At 52.2% G+C, this 17,885-nt stretch overlaps 1 protein-coding gene across 1 annotated transcript in view; it reads right to left on the reverse strand.

Annotated features, from left to right (window-relative positions):
- The window catches only part of Grik3 (glutamate ionotropic receptor kainate type subunit 3), a 225,058-nt gene that overhangs the window by 44,196 nt on the left and 162,977 nt on the right, over positions 1-17,885 (reverse strand). Inside the window, exons 6-9 of the mRNA XM_087904615.1 lie at positions 15,128-15,301; positions 14,400-14,543; positions 10,210-10,317; positions 7,179-7,292 (exon numbers count right to left, since the gene is read on the reverse strand). Coding sequence (XP_087760741.1) covers positions 7,179-7,292; positions 10,210-10,317; positions 14,400-14,543; positions 15,128-15,301 — 540 coding nt within the window. The remainder of the gene's footprint in view (positions 1-7,178; positions 7,293-10,209; positions 10,318-14,399; positions 14,544-15,127; positions 15,302-17,885) is intronic.

Genomic DNA, 17,885 nt, shown 5'->3' on the forward strand with positions numbered 1-17,885 from the left:
CAAGTAGGAGCCACAACACCTGGCTTTTTCTGCGATCCTAAGGCTAACATGCAGGCTTCCCGCTGGCCCCACAAAGCACTGTGCTGACAGCCGTCCATCTCCTCAGGCTCCAGAGTTTTCTTTGGCCGAAAACATCGCAAATGGCTTGAACCAAGGAGAGGACAAATCTATTTTCTGAAAGCCAACTGGGTGTCTTGCGATGGCACCTGCAGGGACAGTCCCAGCACAAAGGAACAGGGCCCTGCTGGTGCTGACCGACTTAAGTTCCAATGACCCCAGAGCTAGGAAGTGGTGGGGCAGGAGCGACCTGATTCCAAAGCACAGGTTTTCTGCTGTGCTGTATCCCAGGCCAGCAACAGCCTGACCTTAGAATCTCTGAGGAATGCGCTCTTGGTCTTTCTACTAGACCCACTGAGGCAGAAGCTGTGGGCGAGCCCTTCATCAGCTATGGTGCCTTCCTGACCTGTTCCAGATCAGACGCCCCTCCCAACACTGCTCTGTTCCCAAGGTCCCCTCAGTGGCCCAAGTCAGGACCTGGCAGTGAGTCAGCAAGCGTTATCAGCAAGTGGCTGTGCCTCTCCCAGGGATCAGTTGGTCCTCAGGAAGGCAGTTTGTGGGTGCAGGCATGCCTGTCCTGTGTCAGGGGATGGGAAGCCACTGGAAGTCACAGAGTAAGGCTTAGCATTGTCTGACTCTTGAGAAGCACAGCCCGGGGCTACACCACAAATGTAAAACTATGGGGAGAGGCAGGAAGCCCGTGGGGAGGACTGAACTGACAACATCCAGTCGGAGATGCTCGGATGTGGCAAGATCCAGACCCCCAGAACCCAGGAAAACATCCATGATTCTGTGGGCCTTAAGCACCCATCTCCACCCACAATTCCCGATGGTGAAATCTGGGGATGGTTGAGCTGAATCCCCGCCCCATTTGCAAACTCCACATTTGCTGAATTACTACTGTGTACCAGGCACCATTTTCGATGTGTGCCCGTTTTGTTTAAGTCTTACCAGCATGCAAAATAGATGGTCAAACTCCCATTTGATACATGAAGAAAAAGTCTCAGAGATGGTAATTACATAACCCAAAGCCACACAGCAGTTGACAATAAATAGTTTAGAGGAGTTCAATTTCTGATAGACAAAGACAATCAGCACCCTTCTTCACCCAGCTCCTCTCCTGTCTGTTCCCTAGGCCCAGACCCTCCTGGCTTCACCTGGTCCTGCAGGTCCTGAACTCAGGCTGAGAGCTGCTATACCTTCACCTGCTTGGGTCTCTTGGACCTCAGTCCTGACCCATCCTTTCCCCTGGCCTGCTAGCCACCTTCCCACACACCTACCGTCTAAATGTCTCTGCTCCTACCAGAGAGCCATTCAGTGACAGAACACATGCTCCCCATAACACAAGTACTTACTTAGAGGGGTGTCTCATTGTTCTCCCCACTGGCAGGGCACTTTTCTTGACCCCCTGACTCCCCTGGGAAAGGGTGGGAAGAGGAAGCCTCTGGTGACCATTGCTGGATCCATCAGTGCCTAATCCAGGCTCCTGCTGTGGCAGGTGGGCTGTGTTCTGCCCTGGTCTCTCCCACTATGCCACCCCACCTCATGACATGGGTCTACCCAAGCTTTCAGGAGTCCTTCAGGGACTTCTGAGGAAGAGGCAGAGGGTGTCTGCATGGGTTCTTGACCATCTGGTAACTCTGAGGACAATGTTTTCCAGTCGAATTACACAGGAACGTGGATCTTTGGGTTAGTCCTACCCTAGACTTCAAGGCCTCTTGCCAGGAACCAGGCAAGCAGTTCAGAATGGGAAGGGAAGCCCATGTGGGCGTGGGTCAGGTTGAATGGAGGTTAATCGAACACTGAACTTTCCCCAGGTAATACTGCCCCGACACCCTGGGAATGGGGCTTGGGTGGGCTGTCAATCCACTGACCCCTTTGATGGATACTCTTGTGCTGTAGCCAAGCTTCTCCACTGAACCTGGTGGCCCTGACCTTATTTAGCCTAGGGAAAGAATTAGAGAAAAGGTATCATCCTTCTCAGGGAAATTACCTGGACAGGGAGAGATGCCCACTCCCTTCTGTAGAATGGAGATTTCAACAGACTTATCCTAATAGGAGTAAGGGGAAAAATGAACTCACCAGGGAGAAGCCCTCAGTGCCTGGCAAGTGTCAGCTGCCAATATTATAATATTGTTCTTATTATTACTATTTATACACACTCCTTCTTCCTGTGTACATACGGGCCCGTTACTTCAGTGACCTTTCCCTCGTAGAGACCACACCCAATGTCACCAAATGGCAACGATCACGGTTACCAGGGGAAGTGGAGGGAATCTTTTGGGAAAAGCCCCTAAGACTGCTCCCTTCCTGACCTGCCCCCTCCATGCCTCTTCTTGGCCTTCGCCTCTAAAATTAGCACTTCATTTGTGAAGCCACCACAGCCCCAGAATCTATACATCTCCTTCTAAATACGCTGCCTTCGGAGCAGCTGCAAAATGCCATTAATTTCGGGAAGTGCTTTGCGGATGGCATACATATTTAACAGCTGAAGCCCAGGGCATTAAAATGGTGCTCGCCTTAGTAATGCGTCTCCAGCCCAGCAACATTTCCTAGGGGGTAATTCTCAACTCCGAGACTACTTATTCATGGACTATTTCACAATTTATTACTGGAAATGTCCAGACAGCCAGTTCACCGGCTCCCTCAGCTGCTAATCGATTGCTCAGTGAAGGTGCCCTCAATTTCATAACTTCACGCTCTCCTATTGCTCCGGGAGAAGAGCCGTGGGACCAGGGGTAATATTTCTCCTCAACAAGTTACTGAAAACAGGGGTCCAGAAAAATAACCTTTCCCCACTTTCTGTCACAAGGCTCTCCATCTGGACTCGCTACAATCACTTAGCAATAGAAAAGCCAGACCTAGAGCTAAGCTTCTGCCAGACACAGGGCCAGAAGGTTGAAAGAGGAGGCAGGGAGCGGGCAATCCCCAGAAGAGAAGGGTTCAGGGATTGGCCACCCCAAAGCGAGGCCCCTGAGTGCCCTGACTTAGGCTATGTCTCCTCACATCCATGCACATGTGCACATGTATGCACACTGGTAAAACGGCCCACATGTTTCTGTATGCTGCCAATCTGACCCTGCTTGGACACACAGATTAAGAACCTAGACCTGAAGCTGGCTATTTGCAGCTAGAACAAGACAGGGCATTCAGAGTCACATGTCTCTAGTGGGTGGATCCAGAATGGCCCCTACCCACATTCTGGCCTTGGCTTTCCCCTGCTCCTGCTACTAGGTGCTGGGGGTCAGCTTGCTTGGCAGCTGCATCGATGTGGGTCACAGTGTGCACGCTGTAGTGGTGTGTATCCAGAGGCCATTTGTGGCACATCCCAAAATTCACATCCGCCCACACGCACCCCGATTACCAGTCACATCCACAGCCGAAAGAACCTCGAACCTTCAAAAGCAGGGCCCCAGGAGCACATGGCGTGAGCTTTCTTGGTGTGAGCGGAGGTTTGGGTACATGAATTTTTCATGAGACTGTGAACAGCAGAGCCAGAAGAGAGGCCGGGCCTGCAGGGAGGGTGGTGGGGTAGGCTTCCAGCTTTGGAATAGGAATCTGCCCAGTGCTCTGAGTGGCCAGAGGGCACAGTCAGGCTCCTGTCCATTGGTGTTCAGGGAAGGCACCCTGAGTACCTAACCCCAGAGGTTTAGCACAGTGAGAGTGGAAGATAGGGTTGGTGAGCTCACACAGGCTGCTGTGGCCTGCCACATCTCAGAAAGATAGCCGCCCTTCTCATCAGGGTTCTCACCTCTAGGCCCTGGTTCCCTGGGGCAGAACAGTTTGATGTTCCGATCCTGTACCTGCCTATCACTCAAATGTGGTTGCCTTGACAACGCCAAGGCAAGCCTGTGCTCTCAGCAGGAGGTGCTGGCCCTGCTTATAGGCAAACCAAGCAAAGTGCTGAGTTTTCAGTCAGGACAGCTCAGCCAGTGCCAGGCTGAGTCACTCCCTATGACGTGTGTAGCTGTCCCAGGGATAGGTGATTAGCCTGATCCTAGGGTCAGGAGCTCAGACTATACCCAAGGGAGGGGAGGGCATAGGAGCCGACCTGGAATGTTATGTCTCTCTGAGAGGCCAGAGCTCTGGGAAGGTCCTGGGTGGAGGTGACAAGATTATATAGTCTTAAAAGTATGTAGCAGAGTATGGAGCAGTGGGGAGATGGGAGGGAGGCCCAGGAGAGCTCACTGGGCTTGAAAAATGTTCCAGTGAGGACTGGAAGTTTGCAACTGTGCCTCAATGCCAGGAATCGCCACTCCAACTGTGCTGGGTCTTTGTCGAAGTTCAGGGATCTGACAGCAGCCATACATGGTTGGTGTATGACCAACCTGAGCTCACTGGATCCCGGATCAATAGCAATCCATTACAATAACTGCTCTCACCCCACCATGAGTTTATCGACATCCACCCTCTCAACTCCAGGAAGTAGGTGTGATCGCTCCCATGTATTCCTTATCAGAGAGGCCACAGGTATAAAGTAGGAAAGTCATGTCTCAGGCCCACACATTATATCAACAGAAGCCAGGACGCAACCCCAAAGTCTGGGCTCTTAGCTACTGCTCATCCCCTGTCCCTACGGGTGCCAAAGAGCAGTTGGGACATTTCTACCCAGCTGATGTGAGGAAAGGGGCAGCAGGACAGATGAAGCTGTGTCCGGGCTATAAGCCAAAACTAAAGAGGGACTTATTTCGCCCCATATCCTCCTGGGGTTCCTGGGAGCCAGCCAGTTCTGGGGATGGGACCTTTGGTGATATAGTGAGCCCAGCAGGTTGGGGTCCAGTGCCACTATGGTGAAGATTGGCAGGTCAATGGTTTGTTTGCCTGATTCAATTCTAAAAAAAAAACAAACCTGTGCCTCTGCAGAATATGTTCTTTTGGGAGCTAGGGGTGGGGAGTGGGCAGTGAGCGGTTATCCTGGAACTCATATGTAGACCAAGATGACCTTGAACCAGATGCCTCTGCCTCCTGAGTGCATGCACCACCAAGCCCCAGCCAGTTCCACACCCTTGGAACAGGGCGGCTGCCATTTCAGTGAGATGTGACCCAGTGGCCTTTCAAGGTGGCTGCGTTTTGCATCCTGTTGGGGAGTCCTCCGTTTGCACTCTGTTTGGAGTCAGCTCCATCAGGAGCTGAGAGGAGGGCTGCATCTCCTCAGCTCCTGTAATCATCTCTCCTCTGCCTCTCTTAAGGCATATTTCTCTCACCTCGTTTTAATCTTGCCTTGCAAAAAGTGTTTTATTTATATCTCACATTTCATGCAATTCTGCTTTTAATCTTTTACCACCTTTTTATTATTTTATTTTTACCCTTTTATATTTTAGCGCTGCCACACTCTCATCCCTTTGCTTTTGGACATTTTTTTTTCTTGAGCATTTTTTACCTTGTCTAGCCAGCACTGTGAATTATTTAATTTTTCGTCTTTCTTAATATCTTCCCTTTTTATCTCTCTCCTTACCTTCATTATCCCCCCTCAACCTTTCTACTTAGCTCTCCTTTTGTTGCCCTTTATCTTCCTATTTTTATCCGCATCCATATTCCTTTAATTGCTCATCAGTCTCCCGGAAGTCCCTGGGTGCTTTTTGTTTATTTTTATCATTTATCTTTTACATTCGTTTTGCTTCTGTTCCTGTTGCTTACAGCTTTGACCTACGGCGTTAGTACTTCTCTCCTTAATAAAAAGTGGATCCCTAAAGACTAGAAGGGCATGTGATTATTTGGAAGATGCCTGGAGTTCTCACCCGTGCCAGTCTCCCCCTTCCCCACACAGCCAAAGGTGGAATGCCACCTCCCTGGTTCTCTTCCTGTGGGCTTTAAGGGGATCTCTTAGGACTATGGCCCTGGAGGCTGGAGATGAGACCCACTGGCTAAAATTCCCCTCAACATATAGTGTTCCAGTGTCCTTGAGATTCCTAGAAGAATGCGAGTATTTTATAACTGCTTCCCTAACTCTTTCATGGTGCCCACCAACCACCCAGCCACTGACGATGTGCCTAGTGGGCACCATGACACTAGAGGGGAGGATGGTTTAGTTTGACCTGGCTGAACCGCCTCAGTGGGGGATGTCAGGGAAGCCACCTCCAGCCAAGCACCACGGAAAGCTCCCAGTATTTGGGTCCAGGCTTCCCCCATGGAAGGCTCCCCTAATCCTAACAGCCCCACTTTTGCTTTTGTGTAGAGGAACAAGGCCAGGTATGCAGGTATGGGTCTTACAGATTTGGTTACTATATTCTAAAAGGTTGACGAGTTGTTCTCAAAGGCGTCAGCTTCTGCTTGGTTGTGGTGAGGCTCCCTGCTCCTAGGGTGGCCCTGGAGTAAGTGGGGAACTGTCCCTAAGAGCAGGGCTGTGACACTGTGACACGGTGAGGGTCTGCTCTGAGTCTCTGTTTGTCTTTGCAGCCTTCCAGGAGGCAGTCACACATGAAGAACGGGTACAGCACCCGTCAGTAAGGGGAGGGCAGTGGCTGCCAGCTGCCAAGGGCAGGGAGCTTGGGAGAGTCCACGAGCCACTTCCTGGTTGAAGTGGATCTAGAGAGCAAGGGCAGGAGGGGAATTGAAGGCATGGAGAAGGTGCCTGGCTAAACTGCCTCGGCTGGGGAGGCAGGTAGGTAGGAGCTACCCCGACTCATCACAAACAGGGGATGGGATGTGGCCTTCTTTAAGGTGAGAGGTCACAGCCTCCAGCTCTTGGGATCTATAAACCTTGTGCAGTGCAGGTGTGCACAGGCTCCCGGGGCTCTCTGGTGTGGCCCTAGCATCTGCCACAGCCGGAGGGGCTCTAGGGCCTTGGCCCTGGGTCTTGAAGTGGGAGAGTTGCGTTGAGCAGTCGCTCTTTCGTGGGCCTACTGAGGAAGCAGGGACTCTGATGTGCAGGTGGGTGAGACGGCAAGCAGAGGCTTCTCTTGGGGGATGGAGAGAGCTTCCGGGTTCCAACCTCCCTCTCAAGCTTTCTGAACCTTCCTAGAAGTTTCCACTTTCCCGTGACCCACTTTGCCACTGTCTCCTGGGAGCCTCCTAAGGGGTACCCAAGATGTGACAGGTGGGGGATGGAGGGGTCTCTTAGGTCAGATGGTCAGCCCACCTCTAGGCCAGACAGCCCTTCCAGCAGGGCCTGAGGTTCTTACCAGCACAGTGGTGACAATAAGCGACCTGTTGGTCAGAGAGTCGGTGACATTAGGACCTCGGCCTTTGGCAACCTCAGTGATGTTGAGACCGTCAGCTGGACTCCACACCCCAACCTGGATGGACAGAGAGACAAAAGGCAGGTGCTGAGTCTTTCCTTTCTCCACGTCAGCAAGGCCACCTGCTTCCAGTCATCGCAGCCAACGCTGCTATCACCGCAACTGTGTGTTCCGAGTGGATGATTCTGATGACAACCCTGCTGCCCTCCCTTGTCTGAGGAGACTTCAAGGTGTGAATTTTTTCCTTCTCCTCTTGCTGACAAAGTCTCAGCTGAGGGAGAAATACAGAGGAGCTGCAGGGAGCTACAGTAGATACCCAGCAGGGATAGAAGGGCCAGGGGTCCCGGGCTGGGCCGGAGCCACCTCCTGACAAGACACTGGGCACACAGCTGCTTACTCAATGGGTCTCTTCCAGGGCAGACATCTGCAAAGCCCAGCTCACCCTGGAATGAAGGCGACGCTCCCATTGGGATGAGGGGGAAGTGCTCCACATGTGAGGACTAAGGGGAAGGAAGAACTGTGGGTGAACAGGCAGCAGGCCAGCCTTGGAAGCTGTTTGGGGAGACAACGTAAGTCACTCCAAGAACTACACAAAGGTTGAAGGCACTTGGCTTTGTGGTTTCCCCTCTAAAATATATCCTGGTCACCATGGGAAACACCTCATGGCATCTTCACCAATATCAAGTCAGAGGCTAGAGTCAAAGAAGGAGGAGCAGGGTTTAAATGTCATCCCAGGGTGATGAGAAGGCTCGGCAGGTAAAGGCACTTGCTGCTAAGCCTGATGACCTGAGTTCGATCCCTAGGACCCATGGTAGAAGAGAGCTGACTCCTGAAAGTTGTCCTCTGGTCCTCACAGGTGCACAGTGGTGTGATTTCATACATGCACACACAATGAATAAATAAACACAATAAATTTTTTATAAGTCATTCTAAAGCCCCGGGCCTCTTGCAGGTGCAGTCTGAGCAAACTGCCCAGCTGGGCCTCATCTTGGCTCCTCTCTCAGGGAAGGCATCGGCACGCCCCACTCTGTCCTTGGCCCAGTTGGGGGTACTCAGAAAGCCTAATCAATTAAACAGAGAGGCCAAGAGCAAACATCCCACTCAGAGAGCTGTACACAACAGATAGCGGGAAGATACGTAATTATGCTTGGGTAATTCTGCCTTAATCCTCCCAAAGCCACCGGCTGGAGCTAGCTAGATCAGCTCTGACCCAGCTTAGCAAACAGAACGAGGCAATGAGAGGCTGTGGCTGCCGCAGGGGTTCAGCACTCTCTCTGCCTGTGTGGACCACTGGGGCCACAAGAAGAGTTGACAGGCAGGCAGATGGGACTGGAGAGGCTCTTCTCTAAAGTGGGCCAAGTTCAGTGTGGAGATGTTGAGCAGAGGGTTGGGTGCTGAGCAAGAGGGCTAGGTGCAGGAGGCACTCGACAAACGTCTGTCCAGAGGCGGGTGAGCAGCAGGGAGCTTCAGGCCGGCAAGCTCTTTGAAGCCCCGATAGATGCCAGGCGTAATGGGAATGAAAGGATGGGAGTAAAGAGGCTGTCTGCTCACAGGCCCAGGTGGCTATGACTGGGAGCCTCTGGTGGGCACCCTGCAGGCCAACCTCCATCCAGGGATAATAGAGTTTTCCTTGAGTATTAGCTACGGTCAATTTGTACCAGCTGCCTGGAGGGCTGTTGGGAGATAGATGCTGTTAGGGTGGGCTCAGATGAAAGAGTGCTCCAGTGATCAATTACTGATGCCTGCCACGGGCACAGGAGCGGAAAGCGATGGCACGTGTGCCATCTATCTACTATCCCTAGAACCTGATGCTGTCCCTAGAGCTGAGAGGCTGGGGAAGCAAAGTTAGGACAAGCCACCTGTGAGCGCCATGTCAGCTGTGCTGCTGCCCACAAGGGAGACTGTTCCCTAGCACTGGGGACCTTAAACAAAGACGGACAGGAACTTGCGGAGTATACCTGGGGCTAAAACAGTGGCCCTCAGGCGATCTCAGGAACAGAGGCCTCAGCCCCTGACCTTGGGAATTAATGCCACACACGGCATGAAGTAGCTGTGGACGGACTGTGAGGATTCCTGGCCACCCCTCCTTGTACATTGAGTGGGAGTATTCAGAAAAGAATCAGGGAGCCATGGCCATGTGTATAATGTTCCACTTGAGGCCACGTAGAACCAGGTCCATGCTTGGGAGTGCTTTTACAGCCAGGGGGCGGGGTGGGGTAACACTCAGAAGTTTTGGAGGACATTTCAGGGAGCAGAAGAGACTGGGCTGGGCGGGGAGGCCAGCTGAGGAAACTCAGCGTCTAAGCAGACCCGATGAAGGGCTGTAGCATACTGACTTGGAATTGGGGAGCCATCGGCAGGGCAGATCTGGGACGGCTTCAGTAGAACATTTCCATGTTGGCTAGATGAGAGGCCCCCAAATCCAGACAGGATTGCTTTCTTGTACCAAACGCTGGAATCAGAGGTCTGAGAAGCTGGAGTCAGTGGAGGGGAGCAGATCCCAAAGATCCCAACATCCTTTAGAGGTAAGGATTTTCTTAGTTTCCCAGACAAGCAATCTCTCCATATTTGCTTAACTGCCTCCAGGAATTGTGAGCTTATTACCCCAAGCCAGGCAACCTGTGGAGGCTAGAAGGTTTATCTTAAGAATATATATGTCCTTATTGATGACCCAACCCTGCAGGACCTTAGAGACAGTCAGCTTGTGCCGTAAGTCTTTGATTGTGTTTTCTTGACAGGCCTAGCTCATAGAGCGATGGCACAGGTGTCTGTCTAGCTAGGCCACTGAACTCAGTACACTCAAGCGTAACAGGCCCTTCGGGTCTTCTCTAGCCCCCAGCTCTGCAGAGGCCATGCTGGGTCGCTTGAATCTCAAGGGGATGCCTGCAGTGGATCTGCTGCTCTGCTAAGAGCTTGTGGAAGGCACTCCCAACATCCCCGGTCCTCTGCTGAGCCTCCGCCAGCGCCTACGCACCTTCTCCAGGCCATCCTCCTTCAGGCTGATGATGTCCAGATCAAAATCAGTCCGCAAGCCACTGGTTTTGTTGAAAACAATCCGTCCAGTTAATCCTTCCCATTGAGCCTGCGGAGGGGAGAGGGCAGAGCGGCAATTCCTCGGGCTCATAAATCATCATTCGGTACAACTGTACAATGCTTCATTTTAATTACTCCTTGCACTGATACTGTTCCCCCAAGACCATGATTAATTAATAATCACCTCCATCATTGCTCGGGCTGTGGTGCGAGCCAGCGATTTCCATAAATTCTATTACACTCTTTAGCCAGCTCTACATCTGCCCCTTCTCGTGTACAACATCGATCTCGGATGCGCTCAAACGAGCCCCCGCCTCGGAGCCCTGGGAAGGGGAAGCCCGTGTCAGATCCCCAGAGAGGGCCAGGGAGACAGGTGAGCAGAGCTGGAGCACGTAAGACCCACCAAGACATAGGAATGCTCACAGGCCCAGCAGGCTCTGTTTACAAAGTCCCTCAACCTGCTGCCACAGTTGAGAACTCTGGGGTCCAACTGCTGGGTTCAGCTCCACTATCTCTGTGACCTAGAGTACTCTCTGTCTTAGTTTCCTTGACTATAAAATGGAATTAGTTGTGGTATCCATATTTTCAAAATATGAGTGTGAAATAAGCCAGGAAAAGCAGAGAGGAGAACGTGGCCTAACGCAGGCCCTGGATAACTTCTGCCATTAACGCAGAGAGAGGCTGGTGTAACTTATTGCAGACTATCTTCTAGGCCAGGGTGGGCCAGTCTGGCCATGGTCTGTGCCTGTGAAGAGGTGATAAACCTACAGTCATTCCCACCCATATGGGGAGGCCTATGCACCCATCTGTCTGCCTTCTCAGCACTGGAATTACAGATCTACACTGTGCCAGACTCATATGCAGGAGCTGGGAACTTCAGCTTTGATTCTCATGCTTGGTAGCAGGCCCTTCACGAGTGAAGTCACGGCCCTAGCCAGAGAGATGATGCCATAAGACACGACCCCATAACTGGTGTCACTTAGCTTCCCCAGCAGCCTTGAGAGTTGGCCCAATGAGGATCATGATTCCCATGTTATAGACCTGGAGGGAGAGGGTATTGGGGGCCCCAAAGTTTGGACTACACAATAGGCAGAGCCAAGCTAGACCCCTGGTCCCAGGACCTCATCACTTGGTTTGGACCCCTTCCCTCTTTTTTCTCCTTGGGGCTGATGTTGGTGGGTATTTTACAGTTAAATTTCTGCATCTGGGAGAAGAAGACCCACCATCCATCCTGGGGTCTTAGGAGGGAAACAGCCAGTGTGGGGGGGGTCCTTAGTCAGAGAAGTGAGTGGAGAGGAGGAATTAGGTACCCAGAGGAGAGGTGTGCACAGCAGGAGGTCTGAAAATTCTGGTAATGTGGCCGAGTGCTGGTTTGGACATAACAGGTTCCTGTTCACCCTCTATTCTGAGTTGGGCTCCTAGCCTCTCCCTGGAATGGATACCAGCACCCACCAAATGACCACTTCTCAAGTTTCTAGGCCCAGAATCTTAGCTTTGGAACCCACCTAAAGACTTAGAAGGTCTCCCTGTTCATGGACAACTCGAAGTCCTTGTACCCTTACACAAATAATGGTAGATGATAGTTGGGTTAGAGGTAGGAGGATTGTAAACTGGGCTACTTACTGGGGTTCTGTCTCAAGCACTTCTCTGCCCGCCCCCAAAAGAGTAGATGGACAAAAGGTATCCTAACTCAGAGGCAGCATCCTGGAGTCCCAGAAGGCCACAGAACAAAAGAGGTTCAATCTATATAACAACCCACTGGTGGGCAGCTCCTTAAATAGGCGGGTGGAGTGCCCAGTACCAGGCCTGTGTGTATGATCATACGATCATGACAAGTGTTACGGGTTATCACTTTTCCTTTGTGGGTTCTGGAGCCTCAGGGTCTCCTGGAAATGTAGCTGGTCCTCAAAGGAGGAAGAGAAGGACTTTGGCCACAGCCAGGCTCAAGGAGGGAACTTAGAGCAGAGAGTTACAATCCCACCCTTAGGGAGTCCACTGAACTTCCACTGTGACCTTGCAAAGTGGGCTCATCTTTGTCTCTACTTCCCAGATGAGAATACTGGGTTCAAAGATGGACCGAGGCACCGAGGAGATAGTTCAGTTAGTACAATGTCTGACACAGAAGCATGAGGTACTGAGTCGGATACCTAGTGCTCACATAAAAATGTCAGGTGTGCTTGCAGGCATCAGGAACCCTAGCCTGGGTGTGGGTGGGGTGTAGGTGAGTGGATCTCAGGGCTCACTGGTCAGCTAGCCCACCGAAACAGTGAATGCCAGGTTCAGTGAGAGCCAGGCTCAAAAAACCAACCAAGGTAGAATTATAGAGGAAGATACCTGACATCTACCTCTGTCTCCATGTAAATGTACACACACACACACACACACACACACACAAATGCGCAATCACAGGCACACATGTGTGTGTCCTTACACACATATGAATGTACAGTTGCAGGCACAATGCGTGTGTCTTTACACACACACACACACACACACACACACACACACACACACACACACACACACACGAAAGCCTGGGAAGCTAGGAGCCAAGGGGACAGAGATTAAAAACCACATCAGAGAAGGTGAACAGCTCTGTTTATGACTTCACAGGGAGGCCGGGCTTCCCTCAGGCTGGCTCTCCCATCCCTCTGGCTTCCATCTCTCTGTGGCAGCCCACACCCTCTGGCTATCTGCTGGCCCCCAGGGAAATCTCAGCAGGTGCCTTCAGCTGCCTTGCTCCTACAGAAGAGGCCTTCCTCCCTGTCAGTGGCAGAGGAATTAAATGCCAGCAGGTGCGGCCTGTCTGTGGGCGGGTGGGCAGGGGCAGGGCAGGAAGCCACGGGCAGCTCCTCCCCGTGACATTTCCCTGCCCACCCGCCCCCTTTAGCAGCCTCTCAGGCCTTGCTAAATGAAAGATGCTTCACACGCTCTGAACTCCGGCCTGGTATTTTCCAGCTCCTCTCAGAAATGCCAAGTCTTTAAAATGATTTACTGTCACGCAGTCAGACAGGGAGATGGGCAACTTGGAAATGGACAAAGGGAAGACTGGACTCTGCAGGGTACCTGGGTTCTGGAAGTGGCCAGCTACAGACCAGGAGCATTTCCTGGCTACTCTTGGCTGCCCCCGCAGGGCCCTACGGAGAGCAGAAGGAGTTCTGTAAGGCACGGGAGTGTCCGTCCCAGCCTGGGTAGGAGAGCTCCCAGAGGGGAATGGGACTTCTCTTTCTAAGCTAGGCAGTGGGTAATCTGCTCCCCTTGGGCATTCATGGCTGAGCCTCGTGCTTTCCAAGGAGCAAGGGGTGAAGATGTGGGGTCCCAGAAGCAGTGTGGGCTGCAGACCTTTGACTGGAACCCACTATCCGAAAGGAACTTCGAGTGACTGACACCTGCTGTCTCAGGGAGGGCACAGCTCTGAGATCAACCCTCAGCCATGGCTGTCAGGAGATGAAGGAACTCCAAGAAATTAGCTTGCTTCTTTCTGTTCTAGTCTCTGAACACATACACACAGACACACACACACACACACACACACACACACACACACACACACACACACGCATAGGCACAGAGAGAAAGAGAGAGAGCGAGAGAGAGAGAGAGAGAGAGAGAGAATCTGAACCTTCCTAGAGGGCTCCACCTGAGCCCCTTGGTGTTGGTCATGGTCCACTCACCCACTCACTGTAGCCCAGGATAGCCCTGCCTTGAGCTCATCCTTTAGCCGTGTCTTGCTAGGAACAGAGACGAGATGCTGGTCAGACTCTGCGTGTTACTGTCTTCCCAACAATCGTGAACTGAGGATTGGAGAGGTGGTCATCCCACCAAGCCACTTAGCCAGCTGCAGTGCACTGGCACCCAAGGCCCGGATTGAGTACATCTGTCTGTAAATGGGAGCCAGAGACCCTGCATCCAGAGTGACAGCAGCAAGGACAGTGATGAGAGAGGATCCTTTGCTCTCCCCGGCTTCTCAATCCCCTGTGACACTGGGGAAACTGCGGCTTAGAGATGTGAAGCGACCTGCCCGAGTCTGTATGCAACAGAAACCACTGGCTCTGACTCCCACACCTGAGCACTCCAGCTCTCTGCTATTTGCTGGCCACAGGGGCATCCCGGGGAGGGCACGGGACTCACCTCCTTGATGAAGTTCATGAATCGGCCGCCGAAGCGCCAGGCCTTATGCCGATGGCACTGCAGGGAGTTCACGGTCATCTGTGGCGCTCGCTGGTAGCACACGGACACGATGTGGACAGCATCGTAGAGCAGGGCCGCGTCGGTCTGCAGAGGGCACAGGCCTGCCTGAGGGCTGAGGCTGCTGCACCTCGGCTCCTGCCCCACCCGCCCCTCTACCACTACAAGCTCACGGTGTCCTGGGAGGGAGCAGGTCCGCAGGCCCAGAGGGAGCCTTGTCCTTTTATCTCAGTGGCCTATGTGGTACCTCAGTGGCACTATGAGTCTATGGCGACCCCAGCGCCACGCTCTTTTCTGCAGCTCAGACTCTCTCTGGACCCTCTGCCCAAGCCATTACCTAATCCCACCCACTTCTTACTCCTTTCTTGTCTCCTCAGTCTCACACCTGCCAGTCACACCCTAAGTCCCCACAGTCTTTAGCTCTTTTTTTATGTAATCCGCTGGCTCCATCATTGGTGGCCCTTGGGGTGGGACGGTTGTCCCCGGGGCTCTAACTGATATATGGCAGATCTTACAAAAAGACGTGTTGTGTGGGGAGATGGAAGGAAGGAGAGAAGGAAGAAAGGAAAGCGGGTTGAGAAAGAAGGAGGGAGGGAGGGAGGGACGAAGAGAGAGAGGGAGGAAGAGAGGAGAGAGCCCCTGGCGCCCATCCACCCGTCTGCCCACGGTACCATCATCACTCCATCCAGCAGGCCAGATTCTGCCCGGGGAGCCGCCTGGAGCCGCTCCATGGACCACTTCTCCACGATGGCTGAGACATGGGGGTTGTCCACGTTGAGGATGCGGAACCCGGTCAGGTTCACCCCCGAGTAGCGGTAGGGCTCCAGGTCGAGAGCGTAGAGATCCTGAAGAGAGAGAGCCTGATGAGGTCAAGGGCTGGCCCCATCCCCCTCCCTCATCCTCCGGACCTGGGCACCCCTGGGCCTGAGCTCTGGCTCCCTGAAGAGCCCTCTGAATGAAAGTTGGCTGGAGTACCCACAGACAGACTGAGCAGAGGCCACCCCTTGGGTCTCTGATACTGACCCTTACATGCTGACTAAGGGCGCTGTCACCCTGTTTCTTTGTCTACAAAATGGGGATCATTTTACAGGACCCAGAAGAACCCTCCCACTTTGGGAGGATGAAGGGTGCTGGGCCTGGGCATCTTCAAGTGACACTGAAGGAGGCAGAAAGACCAGAGTATTTTGTTTTCCTTTCACAGAGGGGTCCAAATGGGGACCCAAGAAATCCACTACCTTCTCTCCTGACTCTTCCGGAAGTCCCAGGCAGGGCCTTTTCACGCTGCCTCCTAGGATAGTTGTCTAGAGGACTCTCCATGGCCAGGTCCCACGCAGCCTGGTGGATGGGCAGGCCTTGGCTGACAGCCCAGGAGAACAGGATATTAAAGCCCAACCAGCCCTGGCCTCTTTTGCAACCCCAGCTCAGGCCAATGGGTTGGTGAGGCAAGGAGCCAAGAGGTAAGGCAGTGGAAATAGCCAGCTGCCCTTTAGTAGAGAAGACAGTGTATGGAGGGGGTAGTTAGCCTTCATAGGAGCCGAGCAGAGCACCGCAGGTTCAAAATGCCTCCAAACTCAAGGAGACACCAGAGAAACATCATGTGCTTTCAATACAGGGAATGGCTGCTTACGGATCACTGGGGGCTTCTTAACTCCGCTGGGTCAGGAACTGCTGTTAATGCCCAAACTTCTGCTTAACATGAGATTTGTGTTCAGCACAAAAGGTCATCCCTACGGCTGAAGTTTTATTGCCTTGCAGGAGATTAATCTATTTTGTGTGGAACCCGGCTGTTCCACTCTATGTCCCCTCCCCGTTAAGGCCCTGCTACTTGCCCCATTCCTCAAATACCCTGCTTCGCCACAGGACTGTTCCCTCCAGACTTAGAAACACGTTCAGATCTACACTTCAGACTGCTACTTTGATTTTCAAAAATAAATAACGTGGACAACGTTAGGCTGGCTGCAAGCCAGGACTGGGGAAACCAAGTCCTTTTTCTGTACCTTCCCACTTATCCTCACCGAGTCGCCTTCTACCTTGAACCAGAAGCCCACCCCACCTCTACCCCACCCTGGTGCCGGCCTTAGGTAATAAAAAAGGGCACAGACTGGAGCCCATAGAGCAGATCTGATGCAATGCTTGGGCATCCTGCGGGCTTCACGACACTCCTTGGTGCTAAACTCCTGCCCTTCCTGCATTCCCAGGTGGACCCTTTCTGAAAGGCACTGTGTGCAGTCATGTCCCCTTTGCAGAGAAGAGGAGGGCTTGGAGTCCAGGCAAGTCTCATCTAAACCTGCCCAAACAAATACGTCCAGTCTTCTAAGACTGTGCATCTATGAATTCAACCGACTGTGTGTGTGTGTGTGTGTGTAATTTATTTTAATTGCCCATCTATACTGAACATGAAGACTTTCTTTCTCCCCACAATTCCTCAACAAAATCATGCACTACACAGCATTTACATCACACTGGGTACTGTAAGTTATCTGGAGTTGACTTAAGGGAGATAAGAGCATGTATTAGCAATATGTAAATACAATGCAATTGTATACAAGAGGCTTGAGCATTGTGCTGGCTAGTTTGATGTCAACTTGACACAAGCTAGAATTATCTGAGAAGAAAGAACCACAATTGAGAAAATGCCTCCCTAAGATTGGCCTGTAGGTAACTCTATGAGGTATTGTCAGGATTAATGACTGATGTGGGAGGGCCCAGCTCACAGCAAGTGAGGCCGCCCTTTGGCAGGTAGTCCGGGGGTGTATAAGAAAGCAGACGGAGTATGTCTTGAGAAAACAAGCCAGTAAGTAGCACTCCTTTCTGTCCTCTGCCTAAGTTCCGGCCCTGTTTGAGTCCTTGCCATGACTTCTTTCCACATTGGGCTGGATGTGGAAGTGTAAGCTTCTCCCCAAGTCGCTTTTGGCCAGAGTGTTTCACAGCAGCAATAGAAACCCTGACCAGGTCGGGCATCTACGGAAGTTACCATCCAAGGAGGTCCTGGAGCCATCCCCTTGTGAATATTATGACCCTCACGGAACAACTCACTATGTGGACCCGCTTCCAGGTCAGTGTTTAGGATGGGGAGGACGCTGGGTAAGAGCAGGAGGCTGTAGGGAAGGGAGTTCACACTAAGGTGGTCAGAGTGTCTGAATGGTACCGACCTCAGTGGAGAGTGAGTGTGGGGACCATCGTACTATTTTAGCTTTCACAGTAACTTCCTTTCTCATTTTATAGGTGAGGAAAGAGCCCTGGGTTGGGGGTGACTTGCAGAAGAGGTAATTAAGTCACAAAATCTCTGCCCTTAGCAATGCTTCCAGAGGCAGTGGGTTACATGAGAGAGGGAGGCTTGCTTCTAAAAACCAAGTTCCTGGTTCCATGTTCAATGACTCATTCACCATACTATGATGAAGTCTAAAGGTCCTCACGAGAGGTCAGCAC

This window comes from Myodes glareolus, chromosome 3, assembly GCF_982192425.1.
Source record: "Myodes glareolus chromosome 3, mMyoGla1.1, whole genome shotgun sequence".
Taxonomy (NCBI): domain Eukaryota; kingdom Metazoa; phylum Chordata; class Mammalia; order Rodentia; family Cricetidae; genus Myodes; species Myodes glareolus.